This window comes from Nicotiana tabacum, chromosome 9 (genome assembly GCF_000715075.1).
Source record: "Nicotiana tabacum cultivar K326 chromosome 9, ASM71507v2, whole genome shotgun sequence".
Taxonomy (NCBI): Eukaryota; Viridiplantae; Streptophyta; class Magnoliopsida; order Solanales; family Solanaceae; genus Nicotiana; species Nicotiana tabacum.
Window position 1 is genome coordinate 119,559,376 of NC_134088.1, and position 23,651 is coordinate 119,583,026.

The following is a 23,651-nucleotide window of genomic DNA, read 5'->3' on the forward strand; positions in this document are numbered from 1 at the left end:
TTCAAATATCACACGTATATAGCACCTTTAACAAATATCTTTTTCTTATCCCAACATTGATAAGAATGTCCCTTTATTAGGTGGGACCTACTTAGATAGACAAATTAGATTCTCCATCCCTTTAATCTTCTTTAAAAGCATCACGGTAAGCGCAAATAAATAACAAATTCATGTATTGTAATGCAATTGAAAACTAAAAGTCCTTGTCTTATACTTTCAAAATTATTTAATAAACAACTCATCATATTTCTATTAAAAAAAATCATAAGTGCTTTATAAATTTAAACTATACTAATATATCATAAACATTATGAAATCTAGAAAATAAATATTATAAAATTATAATAATATTTTTTTTTCATCCAAATATCAAGAGTATAAATTTTTGTACTACTAATTCTCAAAATAGGTAAGGATAACTTTTATTATGAGACAAAATTTTTATAAAAAGGATAAAAATATAACTTTTCTTATGAGGAAGAAATTTCTTTTCTTATAATACATAAAATATTATTTAAAAGTTTCTTTATATCATGTGTTTAACTAAAACTTATAAAATAATATTATACTAGTAACTTTTGATAATCATATTTATCCAACATTTACAAAAGAATGTTTCTCTTAAAAGAAAGTACAATATCAAGGCAATATATAACGTTTTCAAATTTCAATAAACTTACGCCTATAACTTCATGTACGGCCTTAATCTCTTCAAGCTCATATGGATTACTACGATTCATCCTAATATTAAAGTACGGGATGTAACAAACGAAACTCATTTTTTGTGATTTGCTTACCATCTCACTTTCACGAAATTGCTTATCGCATGTTTGAAATAGCATAATACTTATAATTCCAAAATAATCTCATTCCCGAAATTACGTCGATTAACTTACGACGAAACTTTAACGTACAAAAATGCGGGATGTAACATCTCATTTTCGAGCTTTCACCAATTTATTCACGACGTACTTTCACGTACAAAAAAAAGGGATGTAACACTATATCTTCAATGCAGAGGGTAGCCAGGAACGTGGGTTCATATCTTTTGACCCCCTTTCTTCAACTGCAAGGCCGAGATGTTCTCGGCGGCCATCTTCATGGCTTATGCTAAAATATGGCAGAGATCGGGAAATCAGAGATTGCACGTGTCTAGAAGCCAAAAAATGTGATTCCCAAAATACCCTTACTACCCCGAGCTCCTCTCCTTAATCGCTTCTATAATAGTAGTAACTAGTTACAGATAATCCCTGCTGAGCACATGCCCAATAACTCTATGCTAAATCTTGGGGTGTAGTTTTATTTTTCTTTTCTTTTTCCCTTCTTATTTATAATAAAAGAGATTTTTATGTTGTGCAACTACTGTAATTGAGTAATTACAGTTTGCAACATAACTTTTGTCTAACTATCAATTATTTATTTCTGATTTCATGAGAAAATCTCCGTATATATCTCAAGCTAAATATTAGTCTCATAGAATAAGCAATCTGATTGTTTTATGCGATTTAGACTTTAGAATACTTCAACAAAGCAGTATATACAAATTTGAAACTTTTTTTATACCGGTAGTCTTTAAAAAATACTTAGAGTAACATAATATATGATTCATCTTTAGAATAATTTCTTCTTTGGTCGAGAAATAAGAAGTTTGAATAAATTATATTTGATCAAAATTAATTTTCTACAAAGATTAAATTTTTAGTAAGCATTTAAATCAGGTCCAGTTCATAAATTTGGCTGCCCAATGGACATTACAAAGTGGGTTCGTTGTAACCGTTACTTTAACAATAAATTAACCCAAATAATCGACTACCCAACTGCTTAAACTAAAAATAGCCAGTTGAAAGTATAATATATACATAATTTATATATTATATGTGTATAATTATATATAATTAATATATAAATTATGTATACATCTAGAAAAAGTAAACAATGAATATGACAGACTATTCGTGTAAAATTCCTTTACACAAGTATAAAAGTGGGCGTACGTGTAACTATAATTTTTTCCTAAAACTATCACTTTTATGTCCTTTTTTGGTGTTCAAATAAATCCCCAGAGTACATTAAATTCAATTTAATAAATTGTACATGCGTTGGTAATGTTGTAAGTGTCAAAATCAGGGACAAAAAGAGATTCACTATTTGTAGCATTCCATGAATTTCTAGAAAAAGCTCCATTATAACCTAATTTATGTAAACACATGAGGTAATGCAAGGTAGTCAATTAAGATATTATTGCTCTCTTAAGCAAGTGAAAATTACTAAAATTCAGTAAAGATTATTTGTAATCCTGCGAGTTCATGAATATAATTTGAAATCCCATATATAAAGATTTTTGTTAGTAGTGATATATAAATTATTCTTTATTATTTACAACTAATAATGGTCATATATTTAGCCCCTCGTGAATATCCTGCTAAGATATGTATTAATTTAAAATATTTTGGAGTAATCAATTATCTTAAACCAGCACCTCCTTGCATTTCTAAGTGTGCATATGTATCTCTTTTGTTTGTTATGAGATATATTTGGTAGCAGCTATCAAATATACACGTGGCAACCAAAGAGTAAGCTAAGAAGGAGAAAAAACAAAGCAATTACATAAACTTTTAAATTCGTCATGTTTGTTTTGCATATAGTGATATAGATTTATGCCTTTGAGTCGGCTTGTAATAGGTTGACTAATTGTATATCTTGGGTTTTTTGTCTATTCTCAATGGTTATACGTCTAGTATTATTCATAAACTTTTGAAGCTTATATTCATCCAACTGTATTTGGTGGAGGCAACTTAAATGATTAAAATAAAACAGGGGCAAAATGTGACTTGCAAAAAAAAAAAAAAAAAGAACTAGGGCACAGTTATATGTAATATATTACATATATATTACTTTGTTCCTACAACTACTTAAATGTGTTGCTAATAAATAAATTAACTTACAAGTAATGTTTCAACAACAATAATAACAATCCAGTATAATCCTACTAGTGGGGTCTGGGGAGAGTAGTGTGTACGCAGACCTTACCCCTACCATGAGGTAAAGAGACTGTTTTCGATAGACCTTCGGCTCCCTTCCTCTAAGAACTCCCCACATTGCTCTTGGGGTGACTCGAACTCACAACCTCTTGGTTGAAAATAGACGGTGATCACCACAGTTACAACTAATGTTTCAAGAAGAGAGCAAATTGAGCGCGTGGATGAAAAATGCAAGTAGGAACCACTTCCGGGATTAATAGAAGTTGCTCTTTTTTCAAGGACATAACAGTCCGTACATGCATAATTTTAGGAAGCATCTAATGTAACACTTGTGTAATAACCACTGAAAATGGACAATGCATATGAGATTACCAAAATACTCTTAAGAGCAGGACACGGGCCTAACAATTAGAGTATTTTATTGAAGAATTTTCAGAAATCAATGTTGTTTAATGACTATTAATTTCGTGTAGCTATACATAATTACTTTCTATAACTATTATTAAGTTGTTACGTTAGTATATTCGCGTTGTTGTATTCATGAATACAACAACAAAAATTGTCTAAAATCAGGGCTGTTCAGTTGTACGTGCATTTATTCACATGTATTCGCATCATATATTCATGAATACAACAGCAAAAAGCGCCTAAAATTAGGGCAATCCAGCTGTACGCGCATGTATTCACATGTATTCGCGCTGCTGTATTCTTGAATACAACAGTAAAAAGCGCCTAAAATCAGGGGCAGTCCAACTGTACGCGCATGTATTCACATATATTCGCGCCATGTATTCATGAATACAACAGCATAAAGCGCCTAAAATCAGTGCAGTTCAGCTATACGTGCATGTATTCACATATATTTGCGCTGTTGTATTCATGAATACAGTTGTACGCGCATGTATTCACATGTATTCGCGCCATGTATTCATGAATACAATACGACAATCCCTTAAAAATAGGTATGTCCAGCTGTCTAAGAGAGAGAAAAAACATAAATAGCGTATTTCATGCCTCAATGGTAGTATATATCATAAAATACTTATTTTGCTATAAATATAAAAGGTAGCTATAAAAAATAATATTAAAATAATTTTGGTTTATAATAAATAGGGTGTATACCTTTGCTATAGGAGGTAAAATTTCCTATTTTATTTGATATGTGCCGTTTATGATTGCATTTTAATCAATTGTTATTTCTAATAGCATTAAATATATTATATTTCATGTTATAATTTTAAATTTGGATATTTGAGTGATTGTAAATTTTATCACTTCAAGAAACTTTAAATAGCCCAGTTAATTTCTATTTTTGGTGGACATAGGTACAATTTATCATAATGCCATGTCAGTTCACATTTTTGAATGCATATTATAGTGGTATTTTCCTAGTTTACCTAGAATACTTTGGTAAATTTGATTTATTTCAGAATGTTAAGAGATTTTCTGACTCGGTACACATTATTTATTCATTTCACTCTAAAACTTAAGAATTCAAAATGTTAAGTCAGCAAGGATATCTAAATTTTGAGCAATAAATGTAATGTCAATTTGTTAGCTTTTATCAAGGAATCTTACAAGTTGCAATTTATAATAAATTATTTTAATGATCTTATATAAGCACTAAATAAGATTTTCAAGGCGATATGTTTTTAAAATATTGGTTGATATATTGGAATAAATGTTTAAACTTTTTTTGAATATGTTCGAATTTGAAAGTTGGTATTTTTTCTCCTCTAAAAAAGCTGCAATATTTTTTTAAGTGAAGGATATGTCCATACATGATTTTAATTTTAAAATATTTTTTTAACTTAACTTCAAAAATTACTTTCTTTTCAAAGCTCACATTTTTATGTTCAAATGCTCAAACCTCAATAAAATAAAATAAAGTTAGTCGGCGTTTGGGCATAAGAATTGTGAAATTTTGAAAAAAAAAAGTAAAATTCTTTTTCAAGTGAAAATGATATTTGAAAATTAGAATTGTTTTTGGAGATGAATACAATTTGGAGTTGTTTTTAAATTTTTATAAGTGATTTGAAGCGAAAATTTTGAAAACTGTGAAGTTTTTAAAATTTGTTCAATTTCAAGTAAATTTCTGAAATTTTCATGTCCAAACACTACATTGCTATAGTCGTATTATTCGTATTTTGAATTTATTAGTACTGCTACTTGATCCCCTTGTTTCATTTTGCGTGATCTCTTGAAACTTGTTAAGTAATAAACTTAAAGAAAAAAATATGTGCTTTTTAAAACTCTGTGACGAAGAGATATATTTAAAAACATAAGTTTAAATAATATGATTGTTGTAAAGGAGTAACTACGGTTCACAGCTTTTGTCTAAACCAAACAGTGCTATCAATTATTTGGTTTTGATTTTCAAAGAAAATCTCCATAATTATCTGAAGCTAATATAGTCTCATAAAATAAGTAAGCTGATTTTATATTTGTTTTATATTACTACTATTATAGAAGCGGCTAAGAGGGGAGCTTAGGGTCGTCCAGTGAATTGACAAAACTATCCTTTGAGTTTCTATTTCGTTGACATGCCACCTTCACCAATAATATTGTTGCCCCTATTATTGCATCTTATTACGTCAATTGCCATCACACAATTTGGTAAATAAAGAAAATATTTGAGGCATTCTCATACCCAAATTGCCAAGCCATGTCTGTTTTAATGGAACACCTATTGGCCCCTGCATTTGTATATTATTATATCAATTGCCATCACATATTGATGTAAATAGGCGAAACATTGAGGCATTTTCAAGGCCTAAAATGTAGGCTGCCACGTGGAACGACTTTTGCTTCTTTGTTTTAAACTTCTACGTTGATTATGGTTTGGCCCACTAAATTCTTATTGCTTTACTTATTAGACTCCTCTACTACTGAAGTGATGATATCATTGTATGAACGTGGTACAATACTCTATTTTTCGTCTCTTACAAGTTTTATTTTATGTAACTTTTGAATATTTATGTACTTTGATAATATCATTTATTTGTTACTATATATTTTTTATCAATCAAATTTTATTTGGGGTTGAGAGGAGCTTTGTATTTAATTACATCGCAAGATGTATTATAAGATAGTTCAAAATATAAAAAATGAAAATCCAACAATTTATATTCCTAAATGTAAAGTAAAAGTTCTATATTTTTCTAAATATATAATGTTTAAAAGTTTGTAATCAATTTTTTATTTTAATATTTTTAGAAGTGTGTAAACAGCTTTTCTCTTAATTTCTTATTTGATTTTAAAATAAGAACAAGGAGAATATTAACTATTATAACCAAGCCACAAATTATTTACATAAGGCTAATTCTTAAATGATATTGCACCATCTCAAATCAAAACGTTAAGTTACTTTTATCAATCATTACTCAAGCCATTCCCATTTTGAAAAAAAACACTAGCTCCAATTTAGTTTAAATATTAATGGTAAATTAATTATATTTTTATATCTTATGTGAATCTTGCATTCCTTTTGACAAGAGAAATTGAGGTTAAATTAGAACTCATGGTATTACTGTCCAACGGTTAATATCTTTATCATTTGCATTTTATGATTATTTTTCCTTATGTTAAAAAAAGAAATATCATTTTATTTAATATTATTAACTAATCAAATGTCAACCAAGAAAAATTCAAGCTCCTTGGTTATTCATAAGGATGAAATAAAATGGGATAGTTTTTTGTTAATTTATTAACGAGCTAATAATAATTGATACATAAAAAATTGATCAATGTACAACCTATTTTGGAACCTTACATATCTTACTTTATGTATATTAAATTGGATATTAGGCATTTTTAAAATTCAGAAACTATTTGAAGTTATTGGTGAATACAACCGAATAATGATTATTGAGTTTCTTTAATTATGGATACCATCTACACTTTTGTTCGTGAAGTTCAGTGCTTGTATGCACTTGGAACAATTTCTATTACTAATCCATGCAATATATATTATTTATTCTTCGGCCAATATACATATTTTAATCAGTTAAATACTTAAAAATTTTATAAATTTTCCCTTAAATATTTGAAAATATTATTTAAAAATGTTGGAACACCTCTAAATAATTTTAGATTTTTAATATTGGGCTCGTTAGACCTGAAATTCCCAAGATACTCCTAAAACCCCAAGCTCTCAACTCTCCTTTATTAATAGTATAGTATAGGAAAGTATAGGAATATAATAATATAAATAGATAATAGAAAATTTACCAAGCCGAATTATAAGTCTGTATTTACCAATTGCGATTTATTTATTAACATTTCCAACTCCATAAGTTTACATTTCCGACTCTATTAAGTTAACATTTCCTGCTCTATAGGGAACTACAAGTCAATGGAGTTTTGTCACAGAGTTCAGTTATTGATTCCTTTGGTTTATGTGATTGCTCTTTTTTCCACCATTTTCGCTGTTGTTTCTGCATCCAACGAGGTATGTCAATGTTTCTGTATTTGATTTGACCCTTTTTTTCTTGTTATCTAATCCTAAGCTAATAAGATTAACTTGTGTATTTGAATTGATTGCTCGTCTTTCTTATGTTTTGAACTTAACCAACAGATGATTAAATTCTCCCTTTCTGAAAGGAATTCCAAAATTTGAAAATAAGAGGCAGAGTTGCAAGTTTGTAATTTTACAATAACGGCAATAATATACATCAGAATTTTGAGCTAATGAAGTGGTCCGATTTTTTGAATTTCTACTTTAAGGAGTTGGAATGTTGGATTAGGTTATAAGAATTGAAATTTGACTATTTTATAGTACTAAATTCTTATAGGTATGATATTTTTAATTATCTATAAATTATGTGTCTGTCCTTTAGTTCTTGCTTTTCGCTTCAAGCTCCACAAACCTTGTTGTTTTTTTTCTCTTTTAATAACACTATATTTTGGAAAGGTAAGAATACTTCTTAAATTAGGCAGAAAGAGGCAGTCTGGTGTGGATTGTTAGTTGTTTCTTTGTCTTTTTGTATTCAATAAACTGAGGATTAGTTAGAAAAGGTGGGATCTTTGTGGTGGAATTCTTGTTTTGTGTAGCTATGCGAATAAAATAGTGGATGCCGAAAACGTTGGCATGAAGGAAATGAGACAGGAGCTTTTCCCTTTGATAAAACTTAACAGAAAGTTTCAAAATTTGAATGCATTGAAAATGAAAAGTAGTTGAATCTTCTGGTGTATTTCTAAGACGTTGATTTATTTCATTTTTCCTTCTGCTTTTGTACTCAATGAACGAGAAAGTTCAGATTGTGCGGAGGACCTCTCATTTGAATCATGGTGGATGATTAGACATATGAACTGTCATTTTTTTTTGATAAGGAGACATATGAACTGTCATATGGACATGATTTTGTGGAGTAAAGAAAACAAATAGAATCGTCGTATCAATGCCAAGCAGTTTCTTTTCTAGGAGGGTCTAATCGATTTTTTATGTTTTGTAGTTTTGTGATTCCACATTTGTTTATGGAGATTCTGGGTGCAATGCTCCACCGTCAGTTTCATCAAAGATGCTGATAAAAGGAGGAACAGTAGTGAACGCTCATCACAAGGAGGTCGCTGATGTGTATATAGAAGATGGAATAATCGTGGCAGTGCAGCCTAACATTAAGGTAACTGCTAAAGTTTCTCTTTTTAGTTTGAGTTTGTTAATTGACTGGGAAGTGAATAATAGATCTTCTGTAGGAAAGCTAGTAGGGCTTCTTGTCTATTGTGATTGATCTCTCTGTCCGGATAGCTGAATTTGATGCCAATTTTTGTTTTGTTTCATTTGTAGCTATGTTTAGTTCTTATAATGTGGGAATAACGAAAGGGTCTAACACATAATTTGTTATTCTTCTAACAATCTGAACAACAGAGCCTCTCTACCTCCACAGGGTAGCGCTAAGGTCTGCGTACACATTATCCTCCCCAGACCCTATTGTGGGATTATACTGGGTATTATGTTGTTGTTGTTGTTGTTGTAATCTGAACAACAGAAAAACGTTTTTCATATGTTTCAAGTTTGATTAATACATTCCTGAAATAAATAGCCCCGTGTACCTGAAACTTCTGCAATTTAATTCGAGATATAAATAAACCTTGTCCCTGGTATACCAAGATCGAAAGAATAGCAACTCTTGCGAGTTATTTAAGGAGAACATGTTACTGCTCAGTGCAGTATGATACTATCTTCTTTTTGTTTTCCTTTCTAGTTTCTGATGAAGACAAATCCAAATAAATTCACATGCTTTACGATAATATGAGATTATCATGTCCAAATTGTGAGCAGAATGTTCAGGTCTGGAAAAATATTGGGAAACCCTGGGTTGTGCCCTAGTAAATCAATGTGATGCTTAACTTAGCAAGGAAGTAAAGTATGTTTTTAAGTAGTCTATAGATGGATAAGACGAGATTCTAGAGGATAGCTAAAAAATCACCTGGACGCAATATGGTGGATATATGGATGTAGGATCCTATGGAAGGCGTTTACCGAGAAGAAATAGCTTTTTTAACTTAATACCATATTGCTAGACGCCGCACCATTATTGCTGGAGATAAATTATCTCCATTCTTTATAGGGATAACTAAAACTTCTTGCCTTTAAATTCTCATAGGATGATGCTGAAGTTTGCTGAGGTGGGAGAGTTGACTTAGTCTTGCTAGTCTTTAACTTTGTGTTTTAGGTTCGTATGTGTCCTTACTTGTTGATCAGCAAAATGATTCGCATTTAATTCATTTACTACTTAAGTATACCTACTAATATGCAAAAGCTGCCCACTCAAGCTGGCTATGTATTCCTGAAACTCTTTGTATGTTCTCAGTGATTGATAATTTTTATCTTTGGTGAGTGTTTTCATTGCTGTTTGTCTGAATATGATGCACATCTCAGTTTACAAGATCATCTGCAGGTTGGTGATGATATCAGAGTCATTGATGCAACTGGAAAGTTTATCATGCCAGGTAGAGTTTCTTTCTTCAGGCCATGGTGTTCAGTTGATTGCATCTTCTAGTATCAGGATCATACTTTTGCTTTTTCTCTGCCAGAAAGACCTATAATGCATGTCTACTGTAGACAAATACTTTTTATTGTCATATATGCAGCTCTTACATCAGTTCTACTTATTGTAATTTTATGTGAATAAGGAGAGAGTTTTCCTGTTGCGAGATTCCCTTGCTTAATACAAAATATTCAACTTTGAGTACATGAGAGCATTTTCTCGAAGTTATAGTTCCTAATAAACAAGTCTTTCTAGTAAACCTTGCTAGCATACAATTACTTCATTTGCTGATTCTCATGATGATGACAGGAGGAATTGATCCTCACACACACCTCGCTATGGAATTTATGGGTTCTGAGACAATTGATGACTTCTTCAGTGGACAGGCGGCTGCATTAGCTGGTGGAACAACAATGCATATTGACTTTGTTATTCCGGTAAATGGAAGCTTATCTGCAGGTTATGAAGCTTACGTAGAGAAAGCAAAGAGGTCATGCATGGATTATGGTTTTCACATGGCAATTACAAAATGGGATGAAACTGTTTCAGAGGATATGGAAATTATGGTCAAGGAGAAAGGTTCTTCTTATTTCTAGAGAGTGTGTAATTTGCATGAATACTTTTTTAGTTTTCGGTTCATACTTGCAGGGCATGCCATTGGGAAGCATCTTTCTACTGCACTTTTTGTTGTCTCTTTGTGACTTTGCGTCACTCTTCTTGACTATCTTTCTCTTACCCTAGGTATCAACTCTTTCAAGTTTTTCCTTGCTTACAAAGGATCTTTTATGGTTAATGATGAGCTTCTTATGGAGGGATTGAAGAGATGCAAGTCCCTTGGTGCCTTAGCTATGGTTCATGCAGAAAATGGGGATGCTGTATTTGAAGGTCAAAAAAGAATGATTGAACTTGGTATTACTGGTCCAGAGGGACATGCATTATCAAGGCCTCCAGTGGTAAAGTCGACCAATTTTGCTTCATGCCTAGGGATAAAGCTGCTTTAGTTTTTTCTTTGTCTCCTAGCTTGTCAACATGCATGCATGCACTTTTGCTCCATTGCCACCAAGTAAATGGCACTTTAAGTTCAAGAAAGAACCAATTATTTGGTAGACATTTGTGCTGTAGAATTTTTATTCTGTCGCATTGTAATAACTAGTAAAACAAGAGCAGAGAATTATGTCTAGTACATCGCAGCATTGGAAATATTTTTCACTTTCTAGCAAGGAATGTATATTACAAGGCATAACATTTTGAGACAAGATATTAAGGCATGGTGACCAACCTTGCAAGATATAGATTCTATCTGCGACAGCTTGACAGAGATAGTGAAGTGAAGTATTTTCACTTTAAGCTTTTATGTGGTTAAGGTTCCTCTGGAATTCTCCCTTTCTCTTTCTTAAATATTTGTGCTGTTTCTCTTTTGGTAGAAAATGTTTTAACAGTTCGCCAACTGTGTCTCAAAAGAAAAAAGTATTCATCATTGTAATAGCTTGTGTTGGTCAATCTCACCAAATAATATCTTTGAATCTTAATTCTGTTTTACTGTATAATGTGAAAGTGCGGCATTACTATTCTGCCGATTATCTTTCGTGAAATTAATTAATTAAGAGCAGGATGAGAATTGTGCTGCATAGAAACAAATGTGAGTGTATTGTTCGACATGACAGAACTTGCTTTCTAGATAAATTATAAGTGATTGAGATGAAGAAATGTAAGTACTTGTTTTATTCCTATTAGCGGGTTAAACTGAATATATGGGCTAATTCAATGAACGATATTTGTGTAGAAATATAATTGGATTATATATGAATACGTAATAAACATGTTTGGGTCTTCTGCATATGTTGACGGCATAGGATAGACGTGACCATTAGTCAGATAATGGGAAAAGTTTTTGGACACAACAAAGCTTGGTAACTATAGTTGTAAGTCATGGATAATCATGGTTTCAAGTTTGTTGTTATTTGTCGTATTTCTGTTCTTTCCAGACCCCACTTGTGGGATTACACTGGGTTTGTTGTTGTTCTAGCCAACAATGTCCTCACTCTGACTATGAATGTTTGTGCTTTCATTTGACAAGGCTATTTCATTCTTTGTATAACTTTTCCTAATGGCGTTCCTTGCAATGTCATCAATAATTGCAGCTGGAGGGAGAGGCTACTGCTCGAGCTATTCGTTTGGCTGGCTTTGTGAACACTCCACTGTATGTTGTTCATGTCATGAGCATTGACGCGATGGAAGAAATTGCCAGAGCTCGGAAGTCAGGTTTGGCATAAACTGTTTGAATATTGTTTTTTATGTCAATTTGAATGAGTGGCTTCATAGTGCCTACTTTATGGCGAATGTGCCTTGATTCCTTTTCCCGTCTAAGAAATACTAGTATGTAGTAATATTCAAGTTCTTGGTTTCAGCCTCATCAAATCATTCATGCAAACCCAGACTGGAGTTAAATTTTTGTTCAGTCTTTCCTAATTGACCATGGAGCTCTTCTGTTTGGTCCTTTTCTGGTCTCTAGCAGTAATGAAATTGTTTCCTCAACTTTGAAGTTACCGATCTTCACTGGGAGCTTGTAATTAAAACTTTACTTATACATGTAGTGTTTTTACCTCTAAATCATCTGTTTGCATTTTGAAACACATGCTTATTCGCATGCTTGTAGATTTGATCCTATTTTACTTCCATGTCAATGTTATTTATCAAAAAGTATGCTTCAGATACCAGTTTCATGCCACTTGACTTATGCCTCTAGATTACATTTACCATCTCATTTCAGGTCAGAGAGTTGTCGGGGAGCCAGTAGTTTCAGGTTTAGTTCTTAATGATTCAGTACTTTGGGACCCTGACTTCCATTTTGCAGCTAGGTAAAATCATTTTCTCCTCTGTGGTTTATAGTTTCTTTTTCTCCCTTCATATGGCATAAAATGTGCGTGAACATTTTTACTAGTTCAGGTATGTGATGAGCCCACCAATCAGAGCAGTAGGTCATGGGACAGCTCTTCAAGGAGCTCTTGCAACGGGGCTTCTGCAGGTTTTCCCCTTGATCATTGTATAGATATAAAATGTGCTTTATTGTGTTATCACAAATTTGAATGCTACTTGGGATTCCATTGGCCATAGCCCATATCTGAATATTCCGCTTTCCCCGTCATATGATTCTATCCGTCAACTCATATGAGCAAGACATGAGTTATTGGTGTTGAACTGATCAGCATGGCTTCATATATGCAGCTGGTAGGAACTGATCACTGTACCTTCAACTCAACTCAGAAAGCCCTAGGAATTGGTGATTTCCGGAAAATACCGAATGGTGTTAATGGTAAGAAAAATTTCCTTTTTCCTTTCATATATCTATTGCTTTGTCTTTAGCTTCCTTTTACGCTATTTCTAAGTTCTTCAGGATAACCCGTTTCTGTATAGGTATGGAGGAAAGGATGCATTTGGTTTGGGATACTATGGTGGTAAGCTGGGGCATTATATATTGTTCTTAATATGAGATGATGCTCAAATGAATTGTGTGATATGCAACTATATTGTTTACTTACTTTCGATTTTTTTGTCAGGCATCTGGTCAAATATCTGTCACTGATTATGTCCGCATAACAAGCACTGAATGGTAAACTTGAGCCAAAACTTTTGTAGATCTTCTGATGTTTATTTCAATCTGAATCTCCACCCACCAGCCTAATGCTTATGCTCTCTTCTTTGGTTTAAATCCGCTGTACAAATTCAACTGTCTTATAACGGAAGCTTAACTTGAAATACCTGATCTTGTGTTTTAGTGCTCGTATTTTCAATGTCTATCCAAGGAAGGGAGCAATACTTGTTGGGTCTGATGCAGATATAATCATATTAAATCCAAATTCGAGCTTCGAGATTAGTTCAAAGTCACACCATTATAGGACAGATACCAATGTCTATGAGGGTTGGAGAGGCAAGGTAAGATTCGCAAATTATTGGGTTTTATGTATCCTATAATCCTTGCCAAAAGTATGTTGCAGAACTTTGTTGAATCCAGTGATTGTATTGTTTGATGTTCTAGTGAATTTACTTAATAAAAGTAAGAAAGTACTACATCAGACCTTCATTTTAACTTTTTCAAACCCAGTTTTGCACTCTTCATAATATGATTTACTGATATGTCCTTTATTTACAATAGTGAGAAACTATTATCTGTTTTCACATTAATACATGTTTGACTCTGAACCTGATCTAAACAGTTACCAGGATGCACTACATTGTGTGTGATATTAAGGAAAAAAATCGATATAGGTGCAATTGAATGTGACCCTTAAGAACTTGTGCCTTCAATAAGATATTCTCACTTCATGTGAAAGTTGTAATTGTCCAATTCCATAAAGAAAATTTCTATTGTCAGGAGAGGGAACACTATGTTTTCCAGCAGAGTAAAATTTTCTATAATTTAACCATCTGCTGAAGTTCTGTTTTTTGTTTTTTTTCAACAACATTTGCCTTGCCCTCAAGTCACCTAATTCCAACTGCCCCCTTCTTTTTTCAAACATTGCCACTGCTTTACGTTCCCAATTTGTTAAATCTATGCTTTCTTCTTTTTCCTTTTTATTCTTTATGCAGGGAAAGGTTGAAGTTACAATTGCAGGAGGAAGGATTGTTTGGGAAAATGATGAGCTGAAAGTTGTTCGTGGTGCTGGCAAGTACATTGAAATGCCACCTTTTAGTTATCTCTTTGACGGGATAGACAAGGCAGATGCAAAGTACCTCTCTTCCTTAAGAGCACCAGTAAAACGGTCAACAACTTGATTTAGCAAATTCAGTTTTCATTTTCAGTAAAAGAGATTTGTTTCCATTCACTGGTAAATACAGAACAACTATAAGGACATTTTTGCTCCTGTAGTGTTACTAGGCCATTGGGCACATAATGTTGTTTTATCAAATTGATGTTTATTCCATAAAGGATATTGTACAATGGTGTATAGCTGGATTACTGAATGGAGATTAAAATTTTAACTCATTATGCATAATATAAATAGATACCAAGAATCACATAGCTATTGATTGTAACACTGCTATATTTACTTGAGTTTTACTCCAAGCAAGAGGCTTGGATGCATACATATACCCTAATGAAAAATTGATAAAACTCTCTCATGCTTACATTTAAGAACACATGAGAGAAATAGTCAGTTCAAGACAGTTACAAAGGGGGCTGCGCGCGCACACTAAAAAACCGCGGCATCATACAGGAAGACAGCAACTAAGGTAGGTCAGGAACTTGCTCTTTTTCCTCTGCACAAAGGACATGTCCAAAATGATTAGAGGTATGGTTGCAGCTTGCATAACTACAATGTGTATGGAAGCTATTTTGGTATATAATGTTTGGATGTTCTGATCCTAGGGCGTCAAGTAAGGACGAATATGGATCAGAACAAACCCCAATATGCACTTCTATTCAGTTACTTGAGGAAATTCTGTTTTGAGAATCTTATAATGCATAGTATTGAAGATGTGTTTACCATGTAACATATATTTTTTTTGAGTTTAGGATGTCTTACCCTGGCAGCTTGCTCTCGCTCCCTGCAAAGAAGCTCCTGCTCAAAATCATAGCTACGATGAGTTAAATCACTTTTGTGATGCTTCCTGTTGGCGCGCGCTTGAGAGAACACCACAGAGTAATTGGTCTCACTCGGAGTCTTTTGATCCCACTCCCCAAATTGAGGTACAGACAACCAACCAGTTCTCTACAAATTTAGAAAATCATCTGATAAGTTATTAATAGCTAGTGAGTAGTTTCCTCGTACAAAGCTCATAGTAGGAATTCATGACTAATAAAACTTTGCAGTCCATGATTAAAAGTGTGAACATAATGAACATAAACAATTTGAGGGAGAGATTGCTATAAAGGGAACACTTTTACACATGAAGTAAGACTTCTAGGTGCAGTAATGATCACTTGTTATTTATGGTTGGTGTTGCTTTCCGTAATTTTTCGTTCTTCGTGGGCTCTAGGTATTCTATAGGGTCGGCTTATATGAATCTTTTGTATCCATTCTGCCCAATTTAGGTTATTTTGTTCCGCTACTAAATAAATTATATTTTAAGAAAAATAATGATTATCCAAAATTAGACATTCTAAATATCTCACACTTCTAGGTGTTCTTTTTTTAGCTGAATTTGCATTTACCTGAGAGGTCATGGGTCTTGCTGCATAACTTCTTATCATGTGATTTTTAGCCATACCTCATCTTCTTTTATCACTTTCTATTGTCATACCAACATGCGTATGGAGGTCTATGCCAGCTTTAGAGGCGAGCCTACATCATATTGTCTATAGAGGTCTAACTAGGACATGATGAAACTATCTTAGGTGACATTCTCTCATTTTATCCTCCATGTGTGTTAATTACATGTAGACATTCACATTTTCATGTTCATCTTGTGGATATATTGCACCATAGAGGCCAATAATCATGCAGTTACCAAACCAAATACAAGTCTCTATTATATGATTAAAGGAAAGTTTGTCTCCAGAGTCTCATAATTACTTAAAATGAAGATATGTCTGCTTATGTGAATGAAATTTCATGAGTTCAGAAACAATTTTCTTACCATAGGTGAAACATCCCGGTGTTTGCCAAGGTCTTGCTCATTTCCCACGCTGTGTTGTTTATGCTGCTGCTTTTTAGCACGAGCTTGGGAGAACACTGTGGGATAGTTAGGATTGTCCCCTGTCTTTTGATCCCGTGCTCCATATTGAGGCACTGCCACGGGACTATTTTTCTAAAATTTCAGAAAGAGAAAAAAATAGAACTATCAGTGACACACTGAACACTATGAGTTACCATCTCTCTGGAAGACTTGAAATGCTCTTTAAGTTTTGAATCATTAAATATATCATAAACTATGGTAAACGAAATTTATACGATTTGAAACAAGGTCACAAATGATGAGATGGGAAACATAGTTTAGCCTTTTCTATTAGTTTATATCCCCATGGTCAATGCACATTAACTAACACAAAACATGATGAACATAGTGCTATAAAACGAAGTTAACACAACTTGATGAATGTAGCATTAAAACCGGAATTAAATTCACATATGTGGTGAACTTTTGACGTATATTTTGTCAGTACATATGTATACTTTATAGCTACTGCACCAGAAAGTTTCTCATTTGCACCTTCTATTTTCCTTTTTATTACAAAGTTATAGGAAAAGAGGAAAGATTTAACTGGATCAGAATTGCTTAAAGACCTTGGATTAGAATTCGTGACACTACAATTTGAATCCTGATCTCTTCGCTGCACCTTTCTCACATGCATCCGGTTTTGGTGTAATATATATGTGTAGTACCTTTGTTCTCTTTCTTGGAATTTGTTCTTATCCTACGATGTATTGGTCAAAATTTCCCTTTGTCAACACAAATTCACACGCTAAATTACAAACTACACAGACTAGACTTATCTGGGATGATGTATAGGATAGTTCTTTCTTAGGGACAGGTGCAACTCCTAATCTCAAATCACCAGTTGCATAATTGACATAGTAAAATGGACAAATACATGGTAAATGGTTTGCAGTAAAGAATTCCATGACCTTTCTACTTTTCTCTTCTTTGCCAGCTAACAAACACTTCTAGCCCGATTGGTAAAATGGATTTACAAAGTCTCAATGGTCGGGACTCCTGACCTAACCTATGATTCTCATGGAACTAACTAAAAGAAATGGTTAAGAGACTTGACATCTCGTGGTGCCAAGCAGAACCATTACTATCACTTGCTGATTTTCCTACTTGTTTCCTAGGAAGCACGTCTTCCCTGCTAGAAACTGCCCTCAACTTGTACGGATGAAGCAGCTCGACATCCAACTAGTTGGTTGGGCATTCGCGTCATTTTGGGGGTAAGTAGCAACACCGTTCAACCCCCTTGGGTGGGTGAAGGAAAAAACCTTCTTTTGCTCGCCTTAGTATAAGCCATACTACTCATGGTCTAAAATTGTTGATTTACATATGCAAAATAGAGGCTAGTAATCAAGTTTGTTTTGCCATGCCATGGACAAGTTTCTATTGTATGACTTGTTGAAGACATAACTAAGTAAATAAAAATGTTTCCTCTCTAATAGCTTAACTTTTAGATGAGGTGATCATCACACAATTAAATATAACTAAAAGGAAGTTTGTCTTGAGACTCAAGAAGCAAGTATTTCTTACCTTTGATGAAACCTCGGTGTGCTTGTTAAGCTCCTGTTCATTTCCCAAGTTGCGGCGTGCTATATCATGTTTATGCCGCTTCTTGTCGGCACGAGCTTGGGGGGGAACTTTCGCACAATCAGGACTACCCCCACTCTTTTGATCCCACACTCCAAATTGAGGCACAGACATAGGACGTTTCTACAAATTTAACAATAACACTACGATCAGTTATCCGTTCACTAGAAGACATGAAATGTTAAAGGAACTCCTGGCAATATTGTTAGAGGAATGTTTTGATAGTTATATAATGCATTAGATGAAAATGCATCTGCATGTGTAAATGAATTATTCAAGTATTAGAAACAAAGTAGTATTTCTTACCATGGATGAAACCTCTTGATGTTTGCCAAGTTCTTTCTCATTTCCAAGGCTTCGGCGTGTTAGATCATGTCTATGTGGCTTCTTGTTGGCTTGAGCTCTCGGGGACACCTTGGAATAATCAGGATTTCTCTCTGTCATTTGATTCCGTGCTCCAAATTGAGGCACTGGCGTTGAACTATCTTTCTACAGATCCAGAAAAACTATTAGTTAAACGATGACATTGTAAGTTACCTCCTCTCTGCAATACATATGAAAGGTTATCTGTGAATTAATTATTAAATATATTGTATGCTAGAATAACTTGCATAAGGAGATCGATAAATGATCTTGATAAGGTGATGGTTCCTCTTAATTTAACGCCAATCCTCACCTCATGAGTTAAATTTTTGGAGTCAAATTAGGACTAATGTCCGCATTTCTTAACAAAATAAGGAGCAGTATTCATATTGTTGCACTACCAAAGATTTTTATGATTGTAGAAAAAAATATTTCTTACTCTGGGTGAAACTTCTTGGAGCTTGGTAAGAATCTCTTGGTCATTTCCCAGGTTGTGCTGTGCTAGATTATGTCTATTCTGCTTCTTGTTTGCCCGAGCTTGGGAAAATACCATCGAAAAATTAAGATTGTCCCCAGTTTTATGATCCCAAGCTCCAAACTGAGGCACAGACGGCGATCCATTTTTCTGTATATATCGAAAGATAAAACTGTTTTAAGTAGTTAAACAATGATAATACAGTGTTACATCTATGATATGAGATGTTATATAAGCATCGAATAGTTAAGCATATTGTAAACTACATTGACTTGTCCAAGGAGAAAGATTATGAGTAATTTGGGGAATGTTCACACTAGTGAACTCTCTACAGGATACTGTGTATGCAAATAAGTTCCCCTTTCTAGATACAATTTTGGGAAAACCAAATACATAAAGTAGGATAATTAACTTGGAGATCATAGGTATTGGGTCGAGTGCTGTGAATGGAGTTGCCTTTGATATTGAGTATTTTACCCCTCAACGGGAGTCGGCCCCCAAAATGAATATTAGATACCGAGTGTGAACCAAAGAAAAGCTTAAACTTTACAACAACTGGCACTCTTAGTGCCCCGACACCCCCACAACATGTACACCATCAAGATAGAAACATAAGAGGTTGATCTTAGAGGGATGGATCCTTATCACACGCAAACAGAAACATGACCAGTACGTCCACAAACAACTCACGTGGCATAATTATCTCAATATGCATGGACCCGCATTAACAACGTACGTGCAAAGAAAACTTGGGAGAAATAATAGCTCTCCATCCTATGATATTGTTATGATTTCTCAGATATTACTTTTAAACTAAAATATAGTACGACTTACAATTGAGTGAATAAAGAGATGAAAGTAATTCTTGTAATTTATACAGACATTATTGCACAAATAATAAGACAATACTAAAAGGGTTTTATGACTAATATATCTACATTAAGAATAAATGTATCCTGTTATTAATTAAAGAAAAGAACTGAAATATTTTAGTGTACAAGAGAATCATAAGGGTATCTCTAACAATTAAATTCACGCTAAGAGCCATATAAATTAATACTTAACATTAATGATGATGATCTTAATTTTTCTAAAATCATATTTCAATATTATTGAAGTCGAGCCTTGGCGTAAATGGTAAAGTTGCTGCCATGTGACCAGGAGGTCACGGGTTCGAACCATGGAAACAACCTCTTGCAGAAATGGAAAGTAAGATTGCGTACGATAAACCCTTATGGTATGGTCCTTCCCCGAACCCTGCGGGAGCTTAGTGCATCGGGCTGCCTTTTTTTAAATATTTCAGTATTATTATTGTTATTCCTTAGGAAATCGTGAAGGCCATATAGGCATAAACAGAAGACACAGCAGGAGAAACAAAACAAAAGCAATAAAGAAATATCCAGAAAAAAGTACAATAAAAAAAACTTTAATGGATCCTGAGAAACAAAATCTCCAACTCATAAAGATACATTAACTACTCTATCATCGTTTTCATCTAAAATAGCAATTTTCTCTATCATATTCCATTAAAAAATTAAACAATCTTCAAAAGAAAAGAAAAGGAAAAACAAATATGTGAGAAATACATAATAAAAATTACAATCTTTCAAGATAACAGGAAAACAAAATAAGAGACATACCTCCCTTTGTTTCGCCATTTTGGAGCAGAAAATTGGATAGGAAAAGAAGAGAGAAAATGGTGGAATATTTTTTGAGAAGAGATTAATTATGTGTTTGTCTCGTGTATATATAAGCCTCTAATTTCTTATGGAGTTTAAATTAACTTGCCACATATTCTAACTATTCATTCATATCCATTGCCTTAAGAAACTACAGGTAAAAATTAAAAGGTATACATTAGACCCAAAAAAAAAGAAAAAGAAGGAAAAGCATAAAGAGCAATGGAATTGCTAAGATTAATTTGGTTAGTTTATAAAAATAGAGGAAAAGTATTAAAAAGATTTCTTTCTCTTTTTGGATGTCAAATGAAAAGTAAAAGAGGGTATACTTGTATTATTTTTAATTTTTCCTTGTTTTCCTTAGATCTTTGCTGAGGAAAATTCCCTTTTAACAATAAGCCCTTTTATAGAATCTCTTAAAAAAAATTAAGTTAATAGGAAATTTTCTTCTCGCCACTTCCCTTAAAAATTCACTATATACTCCCCCCCCCCCCCCCAACTCTTTTCTTCTTTTCCTTTTTCAATTTTATAGACGCCCAAATCTTTTATTTCTTAGAATATCCATCTCAATCTTTGAGAATAGCACTTTGTCATTGAATCTTTTATTTTAATTACTGTTTTATTAAATTATTAATTACTATTTTATTATAGAGATTTACTTATGAAGAGGAGTCTTGACGCAAATTGTCATCGTGGAACAACCTTGAGTAGAAATGCAACGTAAAACTGCTTTATCGTGCATAAAATTTAGGCACAATAGCCTAAATGGCACTTATACTTGTGCCTAGGGGTGTACATAGGTCGGGTTGATTCGGATTTTTCAATTATCAAACCAAACCAAACCAATGGTGTCGGGTTTTTAAATTTATAAACCAAACCAAACCAACAAAGTCAGGTTTTTCGGATTTTCGAATTTTTTTTCCCCGGTAAAGTCTTCATAGCATAAAATATGTAACTTGTGCTCCAAATATTTCTTAAGTCCTAGTAAAATACAACTATATAATATATTTTCCAAGAAACGAACACAATAATATGAGATAAGTCATAGCATTATACTAAAATATTCAATAATAAAGATAAAATAATAAAATTACATAAAACAAATATTGCTAATTAATAAGCCATAATGAAAATTAACATAATCTAAAAATACTATATAGGTCATGCTAAAATAAGTATAGCTAATAAGTGCTAATATTAATTACATAACTAATACACTAAAGAAAAAGATAAACTAAGTTATGCATTTTCATTATAAACCAATGTAAAACTAAAATAATTATCCAACACTATAATCATTCCTAGTATTGAATTGAATTTTTTTTTTGTTAGCATTAGTATTGATTTGAACTTTATTTGAGTTACTACATTTATGGGCTATAAAATTTATTTACCATTCAAGAATGTTAAGTCTAAACTTGAAATAATACGTTAAAAGATTAAATTGTGAAAATGTTTAACAAATATTTATAAATTACATTACAATAAATATTTATATGTATAAAATATTTTTAAAAATTATATAAATGTACTATCGGGTTTGTTTGGTATCGGTTTGGCTTTTTTTAGTTAAAACCAAACTAAACCAATTATGGTCGGGTTTTATTTTTCAATACAAAACCAAACCACATCGGATTGTTTTTTGCCGGTTTGACTCGAATTATCGATTTGGTGCGGTTTATCAGTTTTCTTTGTACACCCCTACTTGTGCCACTTTGTCATGCCGGTACTGATCTCGGCCAATCCCACACCACAATTAAGTAGCGAGGCGGTCGATGCAATAATAAACCCAACAAAGGTCGAGATCGAATCCACAGGGAGTTAGAATATGGGATTAGGTGTATATCTAAGTTAATTACAAGTTTTGGCTTCAATTGTACTTCCACAAACTTAATTGGTGTTCTATTTCTACTTTACTCTATTGTTTGCAAGTATAAAACTAAGGACAATATTTTTGGTTTTGAGTTTTTCAAATGATTAAAAGGGACTAGGGTCGTGACTTCTACCTAGGTGGTTATCTAATGGGTTGTAAACTCCAGGGCAAATTTGATTAGTCGGGGTCGTGATGTTGCAATCACATCCGGGTACTCACTCTATACCTCTCGATAGTTCGAGTGATTTTGCCCAATTAAGTTTTCTCAAAACCAATTGGGTATTTGCACAATACAAGTGATATTAGCTCAAGTCGGGTATTACTATCTCTAGGTTTAACCCTTTAATTGGGGTTATCAATTTTTTGAGTTCACCCCAATTTCTTGTTAGCCAAGTTTTCCTAGACTTAGTCTCTCTTTCTCAAGTAGAGGCTAAGTCAAATAGGCATGAATCAGTATTTGCAACCATTGATTCTAGGGTTCAATCATGAACAAGGCTAAATATCACTTACCCAATCAAAAATAAGCCCTAAATTAAACACCCATCAAATACCTACACTAGGGTTGGGTCACAATCCTATCTAAAGATTTAGCTTCTCATGAAAAATAAAGAAATACAAGAAGAAATTAAGATAGAATGCATAATAATTGATTAGACAAAGAAAATCTAATGTTAAGAAGTTAATCTAGTACAAAATCCCTCAAAATAGCAAAGACAACCGCTTAGGTGCACTTCTGAAAACTCCACTTAATCTAAAAATGACAAAAAGTTCTATTTATACTAAGCTGAAAATATCTGACAAAAATGCCCCTACGAAAGTTGTGCGGCAGCATAATTCTGGTGCGGTCCGCACAATGAGCTACTCACACAATTATCGTGCTGTCCGCATTCTTGGAAACTTGGGCTTGGACTTTGGGGGCTTCTGCGGTCCGCATAAAAATGGGTGCAGCCACACTTATGATTATGCGGCCGCACAAAACTGCTGCGGTCCGCACTCCTTGCTTTTTGGACTTGACACAACTCTCTGATTATTCAACCTTGCGGACCGCAAAAT

General features: G+C 33.2%; 2 protein-coding genes across 2 annotated transcripts; one reads left to right on the forward strand and one right to left on the reverse strand.

The window, feature by feature from the left end:
• Positions 1-7,253: 7,253 nt before the first annotated feature.
• LOC107827015 (dihydropyrimidinase) lies at positions 7,254-14,954 on the forward strand. The gene is made up of 13 exons (XM_016654071.2): positions 7,254-7,431; positions 8,435-8,602; positions 9,881-9,932; positions 10,280-10,549; positions 10,712-10,923; positions 12,112-12,232; positions 12,741-12,828; positions 12,917-12,995; positions 13,196-13,283; positions 13,385-13,425; positions 13,528-13,580; positions 13,747-13,903; positions 14,558-14,954. Exons 1-13 carry the CDS (start codon positions 7,336-7,338, stop codon positions 14,741-14,743), a joined length of 1,611 nt encoding a protein of 536 aa, XP_016509557.1. The 5' UTR covers positions 7,254-7,335; the 3' UTR covers positions 14,744-14,954.
• Positions 14,955-14,994: 40 nt separating this feature from the next.
• LOC107827016 (uncharacterized) lies at positions 14,995-20,814 on the reverse strand. Its single transcript, XM_016654072.2, has 7 exons — positions 20,687-20,814; positions 19,011-19,196; positions 18,515-18,697; positions 18,152-18,331; positions 16,550-16,720; positions 15,496-15,681; positions 14,995-15,229 (listed from the first exon to the last, which is right to left on the reverse strand). The coding sequence occupies exons 1-7, from the start codon at positions 20,702-20,704 to the stop codon at positions 15,179-15,181; spliced, it is 975 nt and encodes a 324-aa protein (XP_016509558.1). The 5' UTR covers positions 20,705-20,814; the 3' UTR covers positions 14,995-15,178.
• Between the last annotated feature and the right edge of the window lie 2,837 nt (positions 20,815-23,651).